Consider the following 25223-nt stretch of genomic DNA (forward strand, 5'->3'; position numbering starts at 1 on the left):
TTACAGGATTGTAGCCTTTGATTTCAGTGGGTCTTCCAGCAAACTCAGGGGCCTGCTTGAATATATCATCTTTTCGGACTGAAGCCTTATGAAATTGATTCCTTGCTGAACAGATGCTTAAAAACATCAACAGAGGAACAGAAAAGTCCTTACAATTTTTACAGGATTTTTTTTTAATAGCCAAGTTATACTGCTTAAAAGGGTACTCTAACTATCATTAGATAGTTTAAAAATAGTCTAGTTGACAGTTTCCCATTCACTCAGTTTGGACTGTGAAACTACATTAGTCTGGTTAGTCATTTTCACTTTCTGTTTTTTGTGTGATTTAATGGATCATTTAGGGCCTGATTGTGGAAGGGGCTGAGCAGGCACAGATTTCATGAGATAGTTACCTAGCACTTCTAAAATCAACCCATTAACATTTTTCACTATCTAGAAAGTGTGGATAATAATACTGACCTACCCTGTTGGATTGTGACGCTATTACTCTTATTATTATTATTATACTATTATTATACTCTATTTATTAGGGTATTTTCCATATTCATATACAGATCAGTTATATATGCCTCTATTTTTAATCAAATTTGTGATTAACCTGCATCTACAATGTATATTAGATGGAGGTGACTCTTTTATATTATGGGATTTTCTTTCACCATCATTAGATTGATTTGCAAGTTAACATATGAGAAGCATATGCCCCTGTACAGTTGAACAGCCATGTGACTTATTTACATATATAAACAAATAAAATTTCGTCTGTGCTTAGCAATATGATTAATTTGCATATGTAAATGAAGTAGATATTATATCGGTATGCGTCTGTGCTTGATTGGGTGTCATTTACCTATGTAAACCATATTCCTTCATATCATTTGCTGTGATCTCATTATTTGAATAAATGTGCTTAATTTCCCTATGCAAATATGAAAATATTTCTCTATGCCATGTTCATCTGTTGCATGTACATATGTAAAAGAAAATCATTTATTGATCACATGCCTATTTTAATAATGTGAATAATTTGCATATGTGAAAGCTGATTTCCATAGGAAAAGTATTAATATAAATACATAAAATATGCAAATTAATTATTGGCATATGACACAATTAATTAGCATACGTAAATAACGTGCCCTTGCGGATCTCCTTCTGCAGCCGTAGAGAGAGTTCCCGGGTGGGGCCCTGTTAGTATTTTTCCTTTGGGTGACGTCACCACGTCTGTGCGGTCACGCAACGCGATGCCGTTACAGGTGTCGTGCCCCGCGTGTGGGCGGGACGGAGCGTGCGCAGTGTCTCGGGACTCGCTCCCCTCGTCCCCTCCCCCTCCATGCAGCGCTGAGGAGACGGGTGGCGGAGCGGAGCAGGGGAGGCCCGGGGCCTAGCGGAGCGGGCTGGAGCGGCGGCCCCGGCGCCATGGAGGGGATGGACGTGGACCTGGACGCCGAGTTGATGCAGAAGTTCAGCTGCCTGGGCACCACCGACAAGGACGTGCTGATCGGCGAGTTCCAGCGGCTGCTGGGCTTCCAGCTGAGCCCGGCCGGCTGCGCCTTCTTCCTGGACATGACCAACTGGTAAGGGACCGGGACCGGCTGGGGGCAGGGCCGGGGGGGACGGCAGCCAAGCCCTGGGGCCGGGGGGACTGACGGCTGCACGAGAGAGCGGGAGGTAAGACGGGCACTGTGGGGAGGGTAGGTCGGGGGAGGGAGGGTAAGTAGGGTCCTGTGGGGAGCGCAGGCCGGGAGAGGGGAAGAGAAGGGGTAAGCAGGGCCCTGTGGGGAGGGCAGGCTGGGGGAGGGGAAGAGAGGGGGTAAGCAGGGCCCTGTGGGGAGGGCAGGCCGGGGGAGGGGAAGAGAAGGGGCAAGCAGGGCCCTGTGGGGAGGGCAGGCCGGGGGAGGGGAAGAGAAGGGGGTAAGCAGGGCCCTGTGGGGAGGGCAGGCCGGGGGAGGGGAAGAGAAGGGGGTAAGCAGGGCCCTGTGGGGAGGGCAGGCCGGGGGAGGGGAAGAGAAGGGGGTAAGCAGGGCCCTGTGGGGAGGGCAGGCCGGGGGAGGGGAAGAGAAGGGGCAAGCAGGGCCCTGTGGGGAGGGCAGGCCGGGGGAGGGGAAGAGAAGGGGGTAAGCAGGGCCCTGTGGGGAGGGCAGGCTGGGGGAGGGGAAGAGAAGGGGGTAAGCAGGGCCCTGTGGGGAGGGCAGGCCCGGGGAGGGGAAGAGAGGGGGTAAGCAGGGCCCTGTGGGGAGGGAAAGGAGAGGGCAGGCCAGCTGTGGTTGTGTAGTGTGTCTGCACCTTTTTCCTGGCCATGATAAGCCTGGAAGACAAGTTCCAGTGTGGGAGAAGCACTTGGGCAGCCTTTTCCCAGCCAGTAAACACAGAGAGAGATGCAGAAGCTTCTAACTTGGCCGTGGCTCTTAGTTTCCTTGAGATCAGGAGGAAAGAGTGTCTCTCGCACCACCAGGCAGTCTGCAGGGGGAGTGGTCCTCTGGTGTCGCCCCCTCCCCCCAGGTTGTTTCTCCTGTCTCTTGAGGATACAATATTTGGTGTATGTGGGTCCCTCTTCTCTCTGGGGAGCTTGTCTACAGTTGGATGAGATGGGACCTTGGGGAGCTTGGTTTTCCCCTTCCATCTGAGACTGGATGCAGCACCTACACTGCTGGAAGGACCAACGAGGCATTATCACCCTGTCCTGCTGACATCATCTCCCACAGTCCTGCAGGCTTTCCTAGGGTAGGCAATTATAATAAAAAAATGCGGCACCCTCTTGTTTCCCCTGCATCTTTCCCAGCATGTTTACTGACTTTGGTAAGAGAAATTACTCCTATGTGCCTTGCAGAGCTCACAAGGCTAAGGGAAAGTGAGCTGGAGTCCTGTCTGAACTATCACAACCAAGTGATTGGGTGAATTTCAGTTGTTAGACACCTTGTCACAGTTAAAACATCAGTGGCAGAAAGATCAAGTTTGACTTACAGATCCAGGTGGCAGTTAGAAAAAAAATCCCTCGTACAAAGTGAGCACACTTGTTTTGGAATCGTTGAAAGGATAAACCTGAAAACAGTGTAATTATTTAGTCACGCGTTTGTCTAGAGCCCTGTTTCACATGACACTGGAGATTGCCTTTTTGGGAAGTGAAGAAAGGGTGAATGATCAGCAAATGCTGGATCCATCTTAAGCTAGTCTCCTGAATCCAGGGAAGGTATCATGCAAGGAAGTGGTGAGTTTCTTTGGGACGAGTGTGTTCATGACAAAATATTTCCTTTGCAAATTTTTTGGGACAGTAACATAAATACAAACTGTCTGCAGTATGTGTGGGGTTTGTTTCAGAGTAATATTGGCTTTTCCCTGTACATTGTGTTTCTTATGGAAGAATAACTTCATAGGGCAATAGTGTGAATTCCGAAATTACCATGGATGACATAAATTAATTTTTTTGTGCTTGTGTAATAATTTTGATTTTTTGTTAGGAAAACACTCTTTTGTCTTCAGAAATATTACATGACCACTTAATACTTGTGTCACTGCTTCCTTTATAAAATCCTGTTTTCAGGCATGAATAAATCAGTCATAAAACTAGCTCTTGGGTGAAACCTGGTGTATCAGCAGTTCGGGCACCTGTTTTTATCAATGAATTTTCAACACAATTAGTCAAGCATTTTTGCCATGAGTTTGAGTTATACATGTTTTTTTGGATGCTTGCTTGTACTCAGCTCAGACTGTTTCATCTTTGTATGAAAGAAGTTATGTAAATATAAATAATGTAAGTAACACATTCTGCATGTAGTCAAATGGTTTTGAGAGTACTGAAAGAAATTTTAAATTGGTCAACATTTAGAATGACATTTTCAAATTTGTGTGCCTAAATTCACATCCTTAATGTTGTTTCTAGTATGTGAATTTAGTAAAAAGGGATTGAAACTGATGCTGTTGGGGTCTTATCAATTAGAAAATGTAAAGTGGAAAATGTCCATTAATTTGAATGTAATACAACCGATCCATGGAATATGGCTCCAGTTTCTTGTGTACCTCCCTTTAAGCGAATTTAGTGGCCATGAAAGTGAGGGATTTTAACAGCATTGCCTTGAGCCAAGTGTGTTGATAGGTGCTGTGAAAACTTCCCTTGTGTAGGCTTACCAATATGCTACAATCCTGCAGCATCGTTAGCTATGCCAGACCCAGGACACTACACAGCTCTGCCAATGCACCTCAGTCCAGATCTGCAGCACCCTGACTATTGGTCATGAACCTATAATGGGCAAATACAGCCTAATGTGGGTATCTGGGGTACTAGCGTGGAACCTTTTTGCTTGTGACCTAGGCCATAATTTGAACCAGATTTCCTTAAAGGAAATCCTTGCTCTTTAATATGTTGAGGCAACATGGAACTTATGGCTGTATAATACATACAAGCAGTCCCAAGGGAAAGTAAGACAGTGGCCCTCTAGGTTTGGGTGGTGGGTGAGAAGAGTGTGTTCAATCTGTCCTAAACATAGTTGGTTAGTTTCACAACCAAGTTGCTTGTTCTTCTCTTAGGAAGACAGAAAACTCACCCCAGCCTTAGAGATGGTTCTTCAATTTCCCATTCTTACCAGCTTATGATTAATGTACATCTACAGCAGATTGTAGTGGAAGTGCACAGCAGGGTGAGTGGAAGTGCACTCATGTGGAAGACCAAGGACTTCACCTCCCCTCTTCTTGCACACATGCACAAATTTAAAAAACAAACCAACTAACTATATTGTAGTGAAAACTGTTTCCTTCACAATAGTAGTGAAAGCCACTCTTTAACTTTAAGGATAATTTGTATTTACGCCATGACCAAACCTGAAGTTGCTTGCCTGCATTTTGATAAAGTACTGTGTTGTAACGAATCAGAGCTATTAAGTGTTTTTGGAGGGCACTTCCAGTAGTATTTCATTTGTAAACTTACTGGACATGCTGATAAATGAATTTATTATAAATTTGCAAGCCGGGGATGGAGATGGGAAGATATTTTGAAAATATTTTGGCAGTTGTCAGAAAAATCTGGACCAATAGTGAATAACTTTATGTAACCTTTAAACTTCTGATTTTTCCAGTTCAATATACCAAGCAGCAAAGAGGGCACATTGTAGCTTGTTGAAAACTTTAAATTAAGGGTACTTTAAGACAGTGGCTCTCAACCTTTCCAAAATACTGTATCCCTTTAAAGAGTCTGATTTGTCTTGTTACCCCCAAGTTTTATGTCACTTAAAAACTTACAAAATCAGACATCATAATACAAGTGTCATACCACACTATTACTGAAAAATTGCTTACTTTCTCATTTTTACCATATCAATATAATATAAAATAAATCAACTGGAATATAAATATTGTACTTAGATTTCAACGTATAGTATACAGAGACATATAAGCAAATAATTGTCTGAAATTTTAGTTTGTACTGGCTAGGCTACTGTTTTTTGGTTTTTTTTTTTTTTTTTTTGTAGCTTGTTGAAAAACTAGACAAATATCTAGGTGTTCATGTACCCACTGGAAGACCTCTGAGTACTCCCAGGGATATATATACCCCGGGTTGAGAATCATTGCTTTAAGAAACAGCCTCTTGCCTTATTAGGAATATAGTGAAAACACTGCAGGTAGAATACATCTTGAGATTGCACAGATTTTGAAGTTTTTTTCCCTTAATGATCAAAAGCTATAAATTGAATATTTAATTGAACTGTATCTACTTTCTTTCCATTTTTCTAAATCAGTTCTTTAGAGCTTTGCCTCTGTTTATAAGCCATTCCATTCTTTTTGGATTGTTCCGATTTCTCAGTATTCTCAGTATTGCCCCTTGGACCACAAAATCCAAGTTGCTCCATTTTTTTGGGCTTTATTTTCGGTGCTCGCTGTGCGTTCTCTGAAAACGACACCGCTGCAACATGTGTTTTGGTGAGCAGTTTTTTGTGATTGAGGGAGGAAAAGGTGTGTGATGGGGTTAGTTTCTTGTCATACTTGATACTCTTGCCATGTACTGAAAGTTGAATTCTATCAATGTCACTTTGGCACTAAATTATCACTTAATGTTGGAAATTACACGGGTAGTGTAGTCAGTGTGCATTTTATGGCCAACACATCTGGGATAAAATCTGCCTTTCATTAAATAGGCTATTTAACGATCAGTCTGTGTGTTCCCATCCCCCCTCCAGATGTTACGTAATCCAGAAAACTGGCTAACTGACACTGAAATGCATCTGGCATCTTGAGTTTAAGCACTGGGAAAAGTGTTCAGGTCAAATGATTTTTGTGGTAAAGTTAAGTTTCAGATGTCCAGAGGAACTTTAAGTGTTATATGGTATGACTGGTAACATGTCTGAGTGTGTTCCCATCTTTCCCTCAAAATCCCTAGTAATGTCTAATTGTATCTACATTAGAAATTTGTATGAAAATCCCTTCTGTGTAGTGTGCATACATCAAACTTTTATTGCTATTCTTGCATTAGGACAACTCATAGACTTTAAGGTCAGAAGGGACCATTATGATCATCTAGTCTGACCTCCTGCACAATGCAGGCCACAGAATCTCACTCACCCACTCACTCCTGTAACAAACCCCTAACCTATGTTTGAGTTATTGAAGTCCTCAAATTGTGATTTGAAGACCTCAAGCCGCAGAGAATCCTGCAGCAAGTGACCCGTGCCCCATGCTGCAGAGGAAGGTGAAAAACCTCCCGGGCCTCTGCCAATCTGCCCTGGAGGAAAATTCCTTCCTGACCCCAAATATGGTGCTCAGTTAAACCCTGAGCATGTGGGCAAGACTCCCCAGCCAGCACTCAGGAAAGAATTCTCTGTAGTGGGAGCTGGAGGCCAGTGTCAGAGTGAGGAGGCAGAGTTGGAGCATCAGATGTCTGCAGATCGGACAGAAGAAGAGGGTCAAGTCATGCCCATGCAAGAGGGACAGAACGGGGTGTCTGATCGGGGCTAGCAGACGAGCAGAGGTGGGTAGATGGACCCCATCACTCTGCCTGTAGCCTGAGCCATTATGGACACTAAAGGTTATTCTGAAATTGGCAGTGTAGGAAGGGTTTTTTCCTTAATGTGTTGTTTTCATTTCTTGACATAACAGGCTTGATCCCCAGGGCTCAGGCACAAGCCTGCGATAGCCAGACTCAGCAGTCAAGGGGGGAAACTGAGTCAGTGCTGAGCGTGTCTGTCAAACAGCTAAAACATACTGAGGCCCAAAAAGCTGCTGAGCGCGGTAAGACACTGGCACAGCAGAGGGTAGTGGTGGGACAGAGCTCTACACCTTTACCATGATATAATGGACCCAATATAATGTGGGTTCGCATACAGCGTGGTAAAGTTCTGACATGCTGCTCTGAGCAGCGTGTTAAGGGTGCTGGGCTAGGCTGGGGCTGAGGGGTTCGATAAGGGGTAGAGGGTCTCGGGAGTGGCCAGGGGCTCCCCCACAGGATCTGAGGGGCAGGAGCTGTGGGAGGGCACTTTTGGTGGCCTCGCAGTCCCAGAGTGGCCTGGGGGGTTAGCGGACGGCTGAGAGCAGCCTGCTCTGCTTCCCTTGCCCCGGCCCCAGCTGTGTCGCTTCGGGGAGAGGGCTTGAGGGAAGGGATCCCCCCTGCACTCACCATCAGCAACAGAAGAGGAGCAGCCCAGCCCCAGCCCGCTCCACTCCGCCAGCTCCCAGCCACAGTGCTCCACTTCCCGCCACAGATGAGTACAGGGGGTGTCCTTTCCCTAACCTCCCCGCACTCACTGGGGGCGGGAAGTGGAGCAGCCCAGCCCCAGCCAGCTCCACTGTGCCAGCTCCCAGCCGTGGCGCTCCACTTCCCGCCGCAGATGAGTGCAGGATCTTTCCCCAGCCACCCCCCAGCAACTGGGCTGGGGCTGGGGCAAGGAAAGTGGAGCTGGCTGGGGCCGCGTCATTCCGCTTCCTGCCGCAGGTGAGTGTGGGGGGGCATCCTTTCCCCAACCTCTCTGCACTCACCGATGGCGGGAAGCGAAGCACCGCGGCTGGGATCTGGCGGAGTGGAGTGGACTGGGGCCAGGCTGCTCCACTTCCCGCTGCTGCCGGTGAGTGCCGGTCAGGAGGTGGGGTAGCGGTGAGGGTGGATAGGGGTTGGAGCAGTCAGGGGACAGGGGTTGGGCAAGAGGTGGGGGCCTGGGGTTGATTAGGGATGGGGATCTCTGGAGGGGTGGTCAGGGAACAAGGAACAGGGGCGGGGGAAGCAAGTTTGATATAATATGGTCTCACCTATAATGTGGTGAGATTTTTTGTCTCAAAGGACCATGTTATATCAGGGTAGAGGAGTATTGATCAGTGCTCAGGACAGGTAATGCCATGTTATTTGGCCACAGGAAAATTCTTGCAGAATAAAGTTAATACAGTAAAATATTTTTTGGGTGAAGTACAGTTGTTGGTCATGAGCACTGCTGATTTTTTAAAAAATCATCAGTCTATCAGAAGATTTCACTTGTGTTACAGGTAATTCAGGTTATCTAAAAGTAAGAGACTAGGAAAACGGCATTTTTTTCTTTATCTCTTTGTGTGGAGTCAGTTCCACTCTTCCCCTTGTGTAGTTAGTTTTGCCTTTTGTTTATGTGGATATCAGATTGCAATAGGGGAAAGAGAAATACTTGTTTAAATAAAAAAATGTGATTTGTAAAACCACAAAATTTAGCCAGGGGAGCTATTCAAGTGGCAGGTGTAGGACCTGAAACTACTCTTAATTTACTTTTAAAATGGACTAGATTTCAAATAGATGCTGTTATTTAAATTTAAATCCTTAATACAACTAGATGTTGGGATTTCATGGTGAGTCCCTTTAATTTAGCATTTAAATAATACAATAACTTACACCTGCAGTATTTATTGACATATTTGCTTTTTACTTTTGTTGAAGTATTTTTTTATATTAGCCTAATAAATGTAGCAATTAATTTAAGTTTGGCAGTTGTGAAAACTGATTGCCAGACGGTGTCCATTATGAATACCAATGTTATTGTAGTAAACCTTAATTGGTTTTGTTCTTAGCTTTCTGTAAGAAAAATCTTTTTTGTGTTGAGACTTTCTATGTATGTCTTTTTCCTGAGATGGATTTTTTTTTAAAGGTAGAATGAAATCTGCTTTGAAGGAATTGAAATATGTATATGAACAGAATACTTAAAAAAAATCTGTTTTGGGGGTGTTTGGATCAACATTGTGATGCTCAAATATGGCATGGAACAAAGTAGTTTTGAATAGCTTCACTTTTACTTATAGTATCTCCTCTCCAAAGATTTGTAATCTATTTTTGCTTCTCAAACCTCTCCCCTTTAATGTGTGATAAATATTCTTGTTTTACAAGTGGGGAATTGAGATACAGGGAGGGTAAATCTGTGGCAGAGCCATTGTCTGGTGGAAAAATATTAGTTGTAAAAAGTCAGCATTTTGAAATTATCTAACGAGAATGTATAGGTGATGATTTTAACTCGCAAGGGTTCTCTTCTAAACAGTCCTAGCAAATTTTTATTTTGTCATTTAATACACCACCCATCCAGGGAGGAGGTGCAGATAGGGCTCTGAACTGGGAGTCAGGATACCCTGATGCCAACTTTAGCTTTGCCATTCATTTGCTGTATGAGCTCAGGCAAGTGACTGCATGTCTGTTTTGTCCTCTGTAAATAAGGATAGTGATATCCAGCTTGGTGAAGTGCTTTGAGATCTTTGGATGAAAAGTACCATTATAAATGCTAATATTGGTGTCTGTTCCCTGTCTGCAGAATTAAAAACACAAAGATAAACATGCTTTGTAAAGTTAATGCAAAAACAGGGTCACTTAGCCAGGTCACAACAGAAGAAATACCACCACAAAATGAAGTTAGAAATTGGTCCAGTAAAGATATTACCTTACACAGTCAGTGTCTCTAACAACATGATAAAAGAATGTAACATAATTTGCCCCTACTCAGCACATAAGTCGCACATAACATGCCCATATGAAATAAAGCCCATTATAGGAAACAAGATTCCCACCAAGCACTTCCAAATCCCTCAGCCCTTCTCAGAAAATACACAGACAATGTGCTTTGCGTTGTGTCCTGAAAGTTTACTAATCTGGGCTGAGGAGAAGACTCTTTCACAGAGGCCACGTCCACACTACAGAGTAAAATCGAAATTAATAAAATCGATTTTATAAAACAGATTTTATAAAATCGATTTTACGTGTCCACACTAGGGCACATTACTTCGGTGGTGTGCGTCCATGGTCCCAGGCTACCATCAATTTCCGGAGCTGTGCACTCTGGGTAGCTCAGTAAAAGAATGGGACCAATAACTTCGATTTCCGTCCACACTAACCCTAAATCGATATAGTAAAATTGATTTTAGGGTTACTCCTTTCCTTTAGCTGGAGTACAGAAATCGATTTTAAGACCCCTTAAAATCTATTTTAAGTGCCTTGTAGTGTGGACGGGTACAGCGTTAAATCGATTTAACGCTGTAGTGTGGACCTGGCTAGAGAATGCTCTGCTAGCATTCCTCTGTTAAATCGGGGTGGGTAGGTGTCTGTCATCTCAAGCACTTCAAAAAATTACATCTACCATGGTATGTTCAGAGAGAGTGGCAATGATTAATCATCTGGACCCATGCTGTTCAGAGGTTTATGGGTTAAAAAGCAACAACTTAAATTCCACCTGGAAGCTGACTGAAAGCCAATGCGGACCTCTGAGCACCAATGAGATGGGTTCCCTGCTTGAAGGTCAGCTGCTTTATGCGCCAGATTAAGCCTTCAAATAGCTGTAAGATGTAGCCTCATATGCAGCACATTGTGGTAGTATCTGCTCACTGTGATAAAGCTATGGTTGATTGTAACAAGGTCTGTAGTGGAAAGAAAAAGTCATGCTCTTTTTGGTCAGGTGTAGATGACACCATGGTCCTGATGACTGCTCCTACTGTAGGTTCTTATTAATAATACCTGGGCATTCCAGGGCAGCTTGGGATCTAACAAGGCTCCCATGTTGTGAACCTGAGCAATAAAAGGCAGACATTGTGTCAGTGAAAGAGATGTGTCCATCACTACTTGAGGTTGTTGCCCTTATGTACCTTGCGCCATAGTTGCCTAGCACCTATCCAGGCATTGGGGTCAGTTGTTCCTAGCTGCTCCAGTCCAGTCAAGTGAGAGAGTGAAAAAGAGAGAGGTAAATGTGATGAATCTACTAAAGAAGTTGCTGTTCTTTCCAACTCACTAACTCATGTGTTTATTGAAAAGGAGGGGTAGCATGGTAGAAGCCCACAATACCCTATACAAGAGAGACCGTAACACAGATAAGCCATTGCCTAGTACAGCCTTCTGGAAAGAAAAGCAGATGAATCTCCAAACCAACTCAGTCACCCTCTACTGTGGGCTGTAGATATGTTGCTATGCCCTTGTGTTCAGAGTATCAAAGGTACTCTCTGTTGCAAAATGGTTAGATGGCATTGGTCAGGCACAGCCCAAGTGCTCTGTTTTCATATACTGCATCACACCCCAAAGTTTTAGTACATTCAGAGTGAGAATCTAGTTTTATCCCACTGTGGCTGTTATCTTAGACACTAAAACTACTTGTCAGGATACATTAAGATGAGAGTCCAAATGCTGCCTCTTAACATAGATCCTTAGGCTGCATACCTAGAACAGATGCATGCTTGACAAAAGTGGCACTCTGAGAGGAAGTGCCCACTCTAAGAAATTGGTTAGGATGTGTCAGTGGTGTATAACTGTGTTTTTGCCTCAGTGATGGAATTTTATATCCTGTTACTTGAATGTTTGTGTAAGTGGAAAGAATACATTTAGAGGGAAAATATTTCCCCCCAAGAGAAAAAACACGGAAATTCCATATACAAAACTCTGTCAGAAAATGTGAAAGGTGAGATTGAATGTGTAGCCTTACCTCTGTTTGCGCCTCTGCATTACAGCAGTCTTTGTGCTTAGATACTTAGTTGTGCTCAGATACTTAGTAAAGCCTACAGTTTTATTGACTGCAGGCAGCTTGACACAGCTTTGGGTTAGTGGAAGATCATGGCCTCTTACGACTGGTGCTCTATAAATACCTGAGTTTTCATTTTAAGTTTTGTGTTCTTCTTTTTGATAGCAACTAAAATCACTCTTTTTGTCAAAAGAGTTCGTTAAATTTCCTTTATCCTTTTCTGTGGTAGTCTTTAAAAATGATAAAATAATCTTCAGATGCAAGTGTGTAAGATGTGATACAATCTACTTTGAGAGTTTGTATCTATTGTGTAAGATATTTAATTAGTATGTGTTCTAAATGCGTATGGAAAAATGACTTGCAGACACTTCTTAAGGTATCATGTTTTATCTCTTGTCTAGTTTTTTTAATCAAGTTATTTGCATGAAACATGATCCAAGTACTTGGTTTCGGATGCTTCCTGCACCATCTGAGGTGAGAGACCTTGATGTATGATGATCATGATCGTTTATACAAGAGTCAATGACATCACTTGAGAAATAAGCATTGGGAGCAAATGAGTTCTTCTCATAGGACACTAGAAATTAGAGATTGAAAAGACCTATTGGGTCATCTAGGCCATTCCCACTGTTCTCCCCACTGGCTGTTGAACCAATCAGGGTTCTTCCCTAGAGTAAATAGTCTAATGTAGAGCTTCCGAAATTGGTTTGGAATACATGGTAGCAGGTCTGTGGAGAGATAGCTGATTACAATCTGGTGGCTCTCCTATCCCACCTGAGAGAGATCAGGTGGAAGGAGGGGATGAAATGAAGTTGACTGTGATTTCCCCTTTTCCAAAAAGTTAAATGCAAATTGAGATCAAGGCAATTACAAATATACACTTGCCTAATTGTTGCTTGAAATGTTGTTGTAGCCATATTGATCCTGTGATCATTTAAAACAAATAAACTTGCAGCTTGTGATTGACAGAAATTGGTCCAATAAAAAATATTACCTCACTCACATCACTAAGTTACCTTATGTCACATTCACGTGGTCAGTTGTGGTAGTTTATTTTTCAAGTTGTGAAAAAGTTTGAAGACCTCTGCTCTCAGTTCTTTGTCCAGACTCTCTCTGTCAGTGGGAACCCCGCCAACTGTTGAAATATTCCACAACCTAATACTTCTGATAAGAAATTTTCCCCAATATTCAATGTAAATTTCTAATAATTTCATCCTATCACTCCTAGTTATTGTTCTTGTGTAGCACCTTTACTGACTCTTCTCCCTTCTTGTCTTTCAGGATGCTCAGACCTAATTTCCATGCTAGTATTGTTTGCAATAAAGAGCAGGAGGCAAGAAATATGAGGCAGAATAATTTTCCAAATGCTTCCTTTTCTCTCCACCCTCTGAAAAATTTCCCACAAGTCAGCCATTCTTCAGAGTTTTCTTTAAAGAAGTGATAGGATAAAAACAATCCCTTTCTTACTGTGCGCACACCACCTCTGCTCCCTGTGTCTTCAGATTCCTCTGAGTAATACAGTGACCAAAGCCATATTCTTATTACTGTCTGACACGCATAATCAATATATGGTACCTGTTTGAGCAAACTGTATTTTCTCTTGACTCTGGCCAGGTCAATAAGCTGCTGAACACATTCTTATTTAAGAAGATTTATTGTCGATTGGTTCATGAAGCCACAAGACTAGTATTTAATTTTTCCAGATTGCTGGCTGAGCTTCCAAATGCTGTCAGAAAACTCTTGTTATGTGACTTAACCTCAGTATAGTTATTTGGAAGCTGTTGATAAGCTACAGTTATTTCTACACAGTCACTGTTCTGCCTGTAATCGGCCTGATAGCTCTTGAAGTGCTATCACCAAAACGCCACAGCAGTTTTAAGCTATAGATAACAGGATGTCAGTATGTAAGTATGTCAGTTCTATTGTCAATATGTGAAACAGAAAATAATATTTCAACTATTGAGTCCTTTATTTTGAGTTAGACGGTTTCATATTTACTTCATAGCCTGTTTTATATCTCTGTATCAGTGGTTCCACATAACCCTTCACCAGGGGTGGGCAAACTTTTTGGCCTGAGGGCTGCACTGGGTTTCTGAAATTGTATGGTGGGCTGGTTAGGGGAGGCTGTGCATCCCCAAACAGCCAGGTGTGGCCCGTCCCCTGCCTCCTATCAAGTCCACCCCCTGACAGCCCCCTCTCCGGGACCCCTGGTCCATCCAACCACCCCTTCTCCCTGACCGCCCCCGGAACCCCTGCCCCTGACAGTCCCCTGCCGCCCCATCCAGCCCCTCGCTTTCCTGGCTGCACCCCTTTGAGCCCTACCCCCGTTCAACCCCCCTGTTCCCTGCCCTCTGATTACTCCAACCTTATCCACAGCCCCGTCCCCTGACCATGACCACCACCACCCCGAACCTTATCCAGACCCCCTTGCTCCCTGCCCCATTACCGCGCTGCCTGGAGCGCTAGTGGCTGGCTGCACTGCAGCTGCTGTGCAGCACAGAGCACTGGCTCAGGTCGGGCTCTGCAGCTGCGCTGCCCCCCTGCTGTCCAGAGCATTGCGCCGGCAGCGCAATGAACTGAGGCTATGGGGGAGGGGCGGGTGGCTAGCCTCCTGGGCCAGGAGCTCCGGGGCCGGGCAGGAGGGTCCTGTGGGCTGTAGTTTACCCACCTCTGGTCTACACCCACATACCCTGAAATGAGTAAAAATCATGAGACCATAGGTTAGGTTACTCAAAATGCCATCGTAAGCAGTTTTTAGTTGTAGAGTACAAAAGATCCCAGACTATCAAACTTTCTTTCCCCACTCATAGCTCAGGGAGTTGACCTAATAATTTACCATTTAAAAAAAAAATAAACTTCCAGCTGGTGATTGATATGCCATATAATTTTACTTGTTGAGCTGTGGACCTCTCAAAAATCAGGTGGGTGTCAAATGGAAGTGGAGGCAGACAACTGTAGTGGAAGGAATTGAGGATACTATCATTTTAGTCCATCGGAGATGCAATACATGCCTGAACTTGTTCTGTTTCTACAGCTTATGCTCCTTCATTTTAATGCAGACAAAAATAGATGGGAGGCATAATTGAAGAGTTGCTAGTGTTACTAGAATCTTTTGCACACTTGTGGGCTTTGATATATCTTTATCGTGCTGTGAAATGTATTGCTCTTCTGATGCTATTGCCCATTTCTAATGGCCACAAGTAGCTAATGACTCCCACTGTGACATTCTCAAAATACTTTCCCCCACACTTAAAGCTTCTGACCACCTGCTTAGGAGGGGTCAGCTGCTAGGGATGGCTGTGGGTTTTTGTGTCTTTTTTCTTAATGTCATGGTGTTGATTCTGTCACTGAGCCTGCTTTCTGTTGTTTGGCAAGATAAAATACTCAGCCTAGTGCAGGTAGGGTGGTAGATAACAGTTAAACTATGCTTGTATTCATTAGTACTTTTAGACAGGCCTCTTAAAGGAAAGCAGCATGGATTGATTTAAATCACTCATGTTAATCATAATTTAAATCAGCAAGCAGAAAACCTTGCTTCAAATCAATTTTTATTCTTGTTTTTCATTTTTACTTCAATTATTATCTTAAAAAGGTTGATTCTCATTGGTTGGTAACCATTAAAACATGTTAATTTGCAACTTAATATAACCTTTACACTAAACTTGGTATTACTGTTTGTTAACCAGGATATATTATATGTTCACACATTTAAGCCATTTTATAGTTTAATATGCATTTATTCACATTCTTGACTTCTATATATTTTTTATTGTTAGAAAGTGGTGGATGATTCAGTTTGTATTTACTGGCTTAATTTTTAACTTGTGACTTATATCAAACTGCATTTGGATGGAAATTGGAATTCAGTAAAAAATTGACAAAAATATCATTTTGAAATTTTTTTAACTTAAAACTACCACAACATGCTGATATTTAGGGACAAAATGAGTATATCAAGACATGTTTTGCATTTAAAAACATTTATTAAACAAAGACATTAGTACTTGTAGTTTAATATATTGAATGGATTGTTTCTGGTTAAGGCTAAGATTTTGCCATGGATATTTTTAGTAAAAGTCAGGGACAGGTCACGGGCAGTAACAAAAAAATTCACTGAAAGCCTCAACCTGAAATATCCATTAGAAAATGGGAGGGGCCTGGGCATCTGCAAGGTGGCTGGGAGCTCTGCACCCCCTCCTGGATCCCTCCCGTGCCCCGCCATGGCAGCCGGAGAGCTGCTGCGACCCATGGTGGCTTTGAGCATGAGGGCCCACTGCCTCAGGTGGTGGGCGTACCTCACAACTCCCTGCTGCTGCGGGAGGTGACGAGATCCTTCAGCTCCCAGTGACCGGGGCTGAAGTCATGGAGGTCTTTGGAAGTCACGGATTTCCCTGTCAAAATTGTAGTGTTATTTCTTGTCACCATATGCTTCATGATTTTACAACTAGTAGATCACATCCTGTCTCACCCAGCCTTTCAAGGGGAGTGGTGGGGGCAAAAGACATATCTGGCTTTAAGACTAAGCTTGATAAGTTTATGGAGGGAATAGTATGGTCAGCCTAATTTTGGCAATTAATCAAAGATCAATTGCCAAATTATCAGCAGGTAAGTATGTCCAGTGGTCTGTGATGGGATGTTAGATGGAATGGGATCGGAGTTACTACAGAGAACTCTTTCCTGGGTGCTGGCAGATGAGTCTTGCTCACATGCGTAGGGTTTAACTGATTGCCATATTTGGGATTGGGAAGGAATTTTCCTCCAGGGCAGATTGGCAGAGGCCCTGGAGGTTTTTCGCCTTCTTCTGCAGCATGGGGCACGGATCACTTGCTGGAGGATTCTCTGAAGCTTGAGGCCTTCAAATCACAATTTGAGGACTTCAATAATTCAGACGTAGGTTAGGGGTTTGTTGTAGAAGTGGATGGGTGAGATTGCATGGCCTGCATTGTGCAGGAGGTCAGACTAGAGGATCATAATGGTTCCTTCTGACCTTAAAGTCTATGAGTCTATTGGTAGATTGCTTTACTCTTCCCTTCAATTTCTAATTGGTTTCTCAACTTTGAATGAAGTATTCATTGACCTGAACTAGTTGAATGAACTGAAATGAAGAAAATACTTTCTCTGCATCTGCAAAAGAGCCCGCTGCTGTCAGAAGCTGGTTTGACACTTTAACAAACCCTAGTTTCAGCTGCTTAGCCAGTGACTTCCACCAGATCAGTGGTTAGACTTTATTTACAGCTTTGGCAGCAAACATTTTTGCTTAATATTGATTTAAAAAAAATTGGTTTAAATGATTTTAGTATAGTACGTGTAGGTCCTCATATAGGGTTGTCATCATTTTAAATAGCTTTATTTTTAAAAAGAAAAATGTATGTAATTTAGATATTAAAAATCCATTTTTTATCTACCTTGAAGAAAAGTGATTATCACTTTTCATGTGTGGAAAGCAATGACAATTATATAAAATCTTACACAGAGTCTGTTTCCCTCTCTTGCACTGTCTTTGCGTAGGATACAGCATATATACCTCTACCCTGATATAACGTGACCCGATATAGCACGAATTTGGATGTAACACGGTAAAGCAGCGCTCTGGGGGGGCGGGGCTGCACACTCTGGTGAATCAAAGCAAGTTCGATATAATGCAGTTTCACCTATAATGCGGTAAGATTTTTTGACTCCTGGGGACAGCATTATTGGGGTAGAGGTGTATATTGCCTATTAGCTGGGCCATTCGTTCTGCAGAGAATCAGTGTAGATTTCTCTGCCCTTCCTGGAAAACCCAGTTTGGTATTTGGAAACAGCTGTTTGCAGCAGAGACCTTGAAAGATTCTGCTTTTCTGATAAGAATTCTTGGGAGACTGCTAATCAGGGAAAGTGAAATAGTTGAACTAAAAACTTCGGCTTCCCTCAGAGTGTGTGTGTGTGTGTGTGTGTGTGTGTGATGAGATCATCAAATTTCCATAAATCACAAATCCCTATAGATTTTTTTGAAAGAGGAGTCAAGAGTGAAAATTTCTGTAACTCATGTCAAAATGTGGGTTTAGAGAATGTCTATCACAAGCCAGTTGGTGCTGGATTAACACAGGGATAGGCAACCTATGGCATGGGTGCTGAAGGCGGCACATGAACGGAATTTCAGCGGCACTCGCACTGCCCGGGTCCTGGCCACCGGTCCAGGGGACTCTGCATTTTAATTTAATTTTAAAAGAAGCTTCCTAAACATTTAAAAAACCTTATTTACTTTACATACAGCAATCGTTTAGTTATATATTATACACTTAGAGAAAGAGACCTTCTAAAAACGTTAAAATATATGATTGGCACACGAAACCTTACATTAGAGTGAATAAATGAAGACTTGGCACACCACTTCTGAAAGGTTGCCGAGCCCTGGATTAACACATCTAGTGTTGTAAAACTTTTTTTGTCTTTTCACTTAGCCACCACATCTCATGCCTGCTAAAAACATTTAGTGTTAGCTTTATCTCACTTGGGATTTTCTAATGCGTTCTTTCCAATTCTTTGGCCCTCTTTCAAGGATATCACATTGAGGAATCTGCTGTTTGAGAACCAGCACAATAGTTGTGTGAGTTTTCTTATTTGGACCATAGTCTCAGTAGTACTACTCCAGTTTTCCAGCAGCTGGGGCAAATAAAGTAAACAGCAGGTGTTGCGTATCAGCAGGTCAGTGGGAGGGAGCAGAACAACCCCAGGTAACTTGTTATAGAGTTCCATTACCAAGAAGGGAGAAATAATTCATCTACTTTTGATACTGTCTCACGTGGCCTTCTCATAAACAAACTAGGGAAATGCAACCTAGTTGGCGCACCCTACTATAAGGTGGGTGCATAATGGTTGGAAAACCATTCCCAAAGAGTAGTTATCAGTGGTTCACAGCCTTGCTAGAAGGGTATAATGAGCGGGGATCAGTTCTGTTTATAAAGTTTGCAGATGATACCAAACAGGAGGGGGTTGCAAGTGCTTTGGTGGATAGGATTAAAATTCAAAATGATCTGGACAAACTGGAGAAATGTTCTGAAGTAAATAGGATGAAATTCAATAAGGACAAATGTAAAATACTCCACTTAGGAAGGAACAATCAGTTGTACACATAGAAAATGGGAAATGACTGCCCAGGAAGGAGTACTGCAGAAAGGGATCTTTGTGTCATAGTGGACCACAAACTAAATATGAGTCAGCAGTGTAACACTGTTGCAAAAAAAGCAAACTCATTCTGGGATGTAGCAGGAGTGTTGTAAATAAAACACGAGAAGTAATTCCACTCTACTCGTGCTCATTAGGTCTCAACTTACTGTGTCCAGTTCTGGGCGCTACATTTCAGGAAAAATGTAGACAAATTGGAGTAAGTCCAGAGAAGAGCAACAAAAATGATTAAAAGTCTAGAAAAGATGAGCTATGAGGGAAGATTGAAAAAACTGGGTTTGTTTAGTCTGGAAAAAAGAAGACTGAGAGGGGACATAACAGTTTTCAAGTATATAAAAGGTTGTTAGGAGGAGGGAGAAACATTGTTTTTCTTAACCTCCGAGGATAGGACAAGAAGCAATGGGCTTAAATTGCAGCAAGGGAGGTTTAGGTTGGACATTAGGAAAAAATTCCTAACTGTCAAGGTGGTTAAGCATTGGAATAAATTGCCTAGGGAAGCTGTAGAATATTCATCATTGGAGATTTTTAAGAGCAGATTAGAAAAATACCTGTCATAGAATCATAGAATATCAGGGTTGGGAGGGACCTCAAGAGGTCATCTAGTCCAGCACCTTGTTCAGGACCAATTCCTAACTAAATCATCCCAGCCAGGGCTTTGTCAAGCCTCACCTTAAAAACCTCTAAGGAAGGAGATTGCACCACTTCCCTAGGTAACCCATTCCAGTGCTTCACCACCCTCCTAGTGAAAAAGTTTTCCCTAATATCCAACCTAAACATCCCCCATTGCAACTTGAGACCATGACTCCTTGTTCTGTCATCTGGTACTACGGAGAACAGTCTAGATCCATCCTCTTTAGAACCCCCTTTCTGGTAGTTGAAAGCAGCTATCAAATGCCCCCTCATTCTTCTCTTCTGCAGACTAAACAATCTCAGGCCATGTCTACATCTAAAATTTTGCAGCGCTGGTTGTTACAGCTGTATTAGTACAGCTGTATAGGGCCAGCGCTGCAGAGTGGCCACACTTACAGCAACCAGCGCGGCAAGTGGTGTTAGATGTGGCCACACTGCAGCGCTGTTGGGCGGCTTCAAGGTGGGTTCCGGGAACGCGAGAGCAAACCGGGAAAGGAGACCAGCTTCGCTGCGGTTTGCTCTCGCGTTCCCGGAGCCACCCAGCAAACCGCAGGGAAGGAGACCTGCTTGCTCGGGGTTCCGGGAACGAGAGAGCAAACCGGGAAAGGAAACCAGCTTTGCCGCGGTTTGCTCTCGCGGTCCTGGAGCCACCCAGCAAACCGCAGGGAAGGAGACCTGCTTGCTCGGGGTTCCGGGAACGAGAGAGCAAACCGGGAAAGGAGACCAGCTTCGCCGCGGTTTGCTCTCGCGGTCCCGGAGCCACCCAGCAAACCGCAGGGAAGGAGACCTGCTTGCTCGGGGTTCCGGGAACGAGAGAGCAAACCGGGAAAGGAGACCAGCTTCGCCGCGGTTTGCTCTCGCGGTCCCGGAGCCACCCAGCAAACCGCAGGGAAGGAGACCTGCTTGCTCGGGGTTCCGGGAACGAGAGAGCAAACCGGGAAAGGAGACCAGCTTCGCCGCGGTTTGCTCTCGCGTTCCCGGAGCCACCCAGCAAACCGCAGGGAAGGAGACCTGCTTGCTCGGGGTTCCGGGAACGAGAGAGCAAACTGGGAAAGGAGACCAGCTTCGCCGCGGTTTGCTCTCGCGTTCCCGGAGCCACCCAGCAAACCGCAGGGAAGGAGACCTGCTTGCTCGGGGTTCCGGGAACGAGAGAGCAAACCGGGAAAGGAGACCAGCTTCGCCGCGGTTTGCTCTCGCGTTCCCGGAGCCACCCTGCAAACCGCAGGGAAGGAGACCTGCTTGCTCGGGGTTCCGGGAACGAGAGAGCAAACCGGGAAAGGAGACCAGCTTCGCCGCGGTTTGCTCTCGCGTTCCCGGAGCCACCCTGCAAACCGCAGGGAAGGAGACCTGCTTGCTCGGGGTTCCGGGAACGAGAGAGCAAACCGGGAAAGGAGACCAGCTTGATTACCAGAGGCTTCCTCCTTCCACGGAGGTCAAGAAAAGCGCTGGTAAGTGTCTACATTGGATTACCAGCGCTGGATCACCAGCGCTGGATCCTCTACACCCGAGACAAAACGGGAGTACGGCCAGCGCTGCAAACAGGGAGTTGCAGCGCTGGTGAAGCCCTGCAGATGTGTACACCTTCAAAGTTGCAGCGCTGTAACTCCCTCACCAGCGCTGCAACTTTCTGATGTAGACAAGCCCTCAGTTCCTTCAGCCTCTCCTCATAAGTCATGTGTTCCAGTCCCCTAATCATTTTTGTTGGCCTCCAGTGGACTCTTCCAATTTTTCCACATCCTCCTTGTAGTGTGGGGCCCAAAACTGGACACAGTACTCCAGATGAGGCCTCACCAATATCGAATAGAGGGGAATGATCACGTCCCTTGATCCCTTGGCAGTGCCCCAATTTATACAGCCCAAACTGCTGTTAGCCTTCTTGGCAACAAGGGCGCGCTGTTGACTCATATCCAGCTTCTTGTCCACTGTAACCACTAGGTCCTTTTCTGCAGAAAGGACTGGTCAGGAATGGTTTAGATGCTACTTAGTCCTGCCATGAGTGCAGGGGATTGAAGTAGATGACCTCTTGAGGTCCCTTGTCATATGATTCTATGCTGTTTCTTTCTTTTGCATATTTTCTCTTAACTGTTTTCACATGAAGCACCTAGCTGAGCATTGCAGTTCCCAGGGTTGTTTTGTACAAGGATCTGCAAAGAATAAAAGAAAATTCATAGCAGCAATATTATTGAAGAATTCAAAAAGGCTGCAAAAATGCCTCTGTATAACATTGTTTTGCATCTAATATTCCATGCTGTAGCTCTTGATTTATTCTTGCATCACTCTTCTGCTCTGCTTTTCTGTGGGAGGCGCAAGGGTTGTGATTTACTTTTTTTTCGTACTCTTGTTAGGTAGATGTAACTAGATGGTGATGTGGCTATAGGGATGGGGAGAAGCCAATAAAAGATCAGTATGTAAATTTCTGTAATTACCGAGCTATTATGGAGATGAATCACTAACTTTGAGCAGTATCTTTGTGCTCTGATCTGTATTTACATAGTATCTTTCATCAAAGGATTTCAGAGCACTTTACAGACAAGATTTAATCTCACAAGTCACTTAAGCAGTAATATATTTTATTCTCCATTGTGAACGTTTCCCTTATGAAGTCTTAAAACATGACAGAAGGTATTTGAGTAAAATTCACCCATAGGGTGTGTACTGTCCTGCAGTTCAGTTCATATCCCTAGTTCAGAAGCTGAGTTTATGGCAAACAAAGTGCCTTTCTGCATGTTGACCTTGCTTGGTGACTGGAGAGGAGTATTATTGGAAGACCACAATTTACAGATTACACAATTCATTCCCATTCCGCTTGCTCGTGACTAGTTTGAAGCTGAGAAGGTTGACACTGATATCCAGATTATCTATGTTCTCTCTTACACTACAGTTGTAACGTTCCTTTCTTTTCTTCTCTTCTCTGGAGGGCTCTCGCTATGTTAGAAATGAGCCTGGTAGTGAAGACGGAGACTCAAGTGAGAAAATAGCATAGTGTTTACAACAGGGGGCTGGTTATCATGACATTTATATTATGTTCCCTCTCTGCTACCCATTGTGTGTGGCCTTGAGCAAGTTACCTCTTCTGCCTCTTTTTTCTCCAGGTGGAAAAGAGGGATCATAGTAGCCTACCTTGTAAGGGAGAATGAGGCTCAATTAACATCTGTAAATGTGCTTTGATAAGTACCCTATAAATGCATACTTTGTATAGATTTGCCTGAACTGACAGAAGATAAGAGCTGCTTACAGTCTAACCAAAGTCTGGACAAAAGAGGTGGGTGTGAAAAGGAAGGCATTTAGCTTTCGTGACTAATTTGGAGCTGCTCTGAAATAATTTATGAGTACTGTATGTTGACTTGGTTACTTGTTTGTTTTCTGTATGAATAGATTTAACTAAACCAGGGGTCGGCAACTTTCAGAAATGCTGTATCGAGTCTTCTTTTATTCACTTTAAGGTTTTGCATGCCACTAATAAATTTTCATGTTTTTAGAAGGTCTCTTTCTATAAGTCTATAATATATAACTAAACTATTGTATGTAAAGTAAATAAGGTTTTTAAAATGTTTAAGAAGTTTCATTTAAAATTGAATTAAAATGCAGAGCCCCCTGGACTGTGTCCTGAAAATCAGCTCACATGCTACCTTTGTCATGTATGCCATAGGTTGCCTACCCCTGAACTAAACAGAAGATTTGTTTGTTTGAAAAAACAGACAGGAAGGGGAAGAATGGTTCAAGATAAGCCACTTCTTCGCAACATTTGGAAGTTAAGGGACAATGCCAGGTCTATTAGCTTTTGCGTCCTCTCTGGCTAGCCCACAAAACTGGTTTGAACCAGGACAGATGAAAAGAACTCCTGGCAGGTTTAAAAAAAACATTCTCTTGAGAGCGTATAGTTTGTTCGGGGGACTATGACACAGACACTGCCTGGGGGTTTCTGAAGAAGTTAGTCCAGCCTAAGTTACCATCAGGGGATGGTAAACTTTTGTGCAAGATAGATTTTGTATAGAGTGTTCTATTTTAATGTTCTTTTTCTCAAAATTCTTTGTTTCTATTGTTTAACAATACTTGAAATTTAAGAAGGCTGTCTGGTCACTCTTTTCACCATGGGTTACAGGCTCCTGAAGGAAAGAATTGCAGGTGCTGAACCCAATTGGATTGGCAAAGTAAGCATAGTCAACACGTGGGGTACTGTAGCCTTGGGGCCCCATCTAAGAGTGGGTGAATCATGTGATTCCACCTGAGACATGTAAAGGCACAAGGCCCAGGGACTGCACTCAGTGAGTCCAGAAAGCAGACAAAGGAGCAGTTAACCCTGGAACTGTGACAGATTACTCGTGGATTATTATGTTGGTTAAGTTTGGCACTTGTCTTAACAGTTCCAGATTTATTATTATAGCTTTGTCATGTAGGGAGGAGAAGGCCTGGGTGAATAGTGAGTTTTGAGGAGAGATTTAGTGCAGAGTGAGGTGCGCTGTCACACTGGAAGAGGGCTGCTGCTCCAGATGTAGGGCAGCGTAGCTGAAGGAATGAAGTCAAGGGGTTTGTGGAAGTGGGAGGGGATATCAGGATCTTGTGCATAAATCAGGAGTTTATAAGATCATGAATCCTTCAGAGAGGGGGCCTTCTTTTCGCACCTGTCTCTAAAGTGCTTCACACACTGGTGTGATACACGTAAATAGCAATAGGGAGGGAGGACAGAAACTTAGACAAGAGGTGGCACCATGCAAGGCCTCAAATGTGCTTGTTTTGGACTTGAAACCAATGAAGGGATTTTTGAGAAGGGAGATGAAAATCAACTTTTAAGTAGAACCCTGTGTGGATACAAATTTTTTTTATTCACATCCGATCTGCAGACATGGTCCTCGGATATCTGCAGATCTCTGTTTTTAAGTATTTTTCTAATTTCACTGCTCTACAGCCAAAATGCTTCTGAAATAAATGTAGTCCAGCTTTACTAATTCTGGGTCACTGAGAACGAAAATGATGCTTTAAATTATTGATTGGCTCTAGTTTTCAAGATATGCTATTGGGTCAGTATATATGACCCTTGACTTGGGAATGGCGGAGGATAAGTGAGTTATAAAGGGAAGGGATCTCAATTTAAACCAGAAATGACTAAAATACATCTTTGACTGGATCTCTGAATAAATCTGTGACTGGGTTTGAACAGTACTTGCTTTTTAGGCAAACCAATGAATGATGCAATCTGAAGCTGGCATTGCGTCATACATGATATGAATTGCATCATGTTATACCTAGAAGTCATGGATGATGCAATCATAACGAAGCTTACATCACTCTGCTGAACAAATTGCCCTATATCAGCTCTAGAAATCCTACAGTGTCCTGCTCTCTTATTTGTCAGTGTTTGATTTTGCAAAGGGACACATTTCTGTTTAGCCAAAGTGAGCAGAGATGCCTCGTACTTGTGTGAACGGTGCAGATAACTTCTGCTATGTTTGTGGTGAAGAGACTTTTGCATCACAAAAGCGCAGTATAACCACTCTGGTTAAGAGAGCCTGT

The 25223-nt window shown here is 43.5% G+C and overlaps 1 protein-coding gene across 6 annotated transcripts in view; it reads left to right on the top strand.

Annotated features, from left to right (window-relative positions):
• The first annotated feature begins 1320 nt into the window (after positions 1–1320).
• The window catches only part of ILRUN (inflammation and lipid regulator with UBA-like and NBR1-like domains), a 57766-nt gene continuing 33863 nt past the window's right edge, over positions 1321–25223 (top strand). For 4 of the 6 annotated variants that reach the window (XR_004000231.1, XR_004000232.1, XM_030561331.1 and 1 more), the window contains exon 1: positions 1323–1577. Coding sequence is in view for 4 of the 6 variants with exons in the window: in XM_030561331.1 (XP_030417191.1) it covers positions 1420–1577 (158 nt within the window). In the remaining 2 variants the exon portion in view is untranslated. Of the gene's footprint in view, positions 1578–25223 lie in introns of all 6 variants that reach the window. The other 2 variants (XM_030561332.1, XM_030561329.1) reach the window with 2 other exon arrangements.

This window comes from Gopherus evgoodei, chromosome 4 (genome assembly GCF_007399415.2).
Source record: "Gopherus evgoodei ecotype Sinaloan lineage chromosome 4, rGopEvg1_v1.p, whole genome shotgun sequence".
NCBI classification, from domain to species: Eukaryota; Metazoa; Chordata; order Testudines; family Testudinidae; genus Gopherus; species Gopherus evgoodei.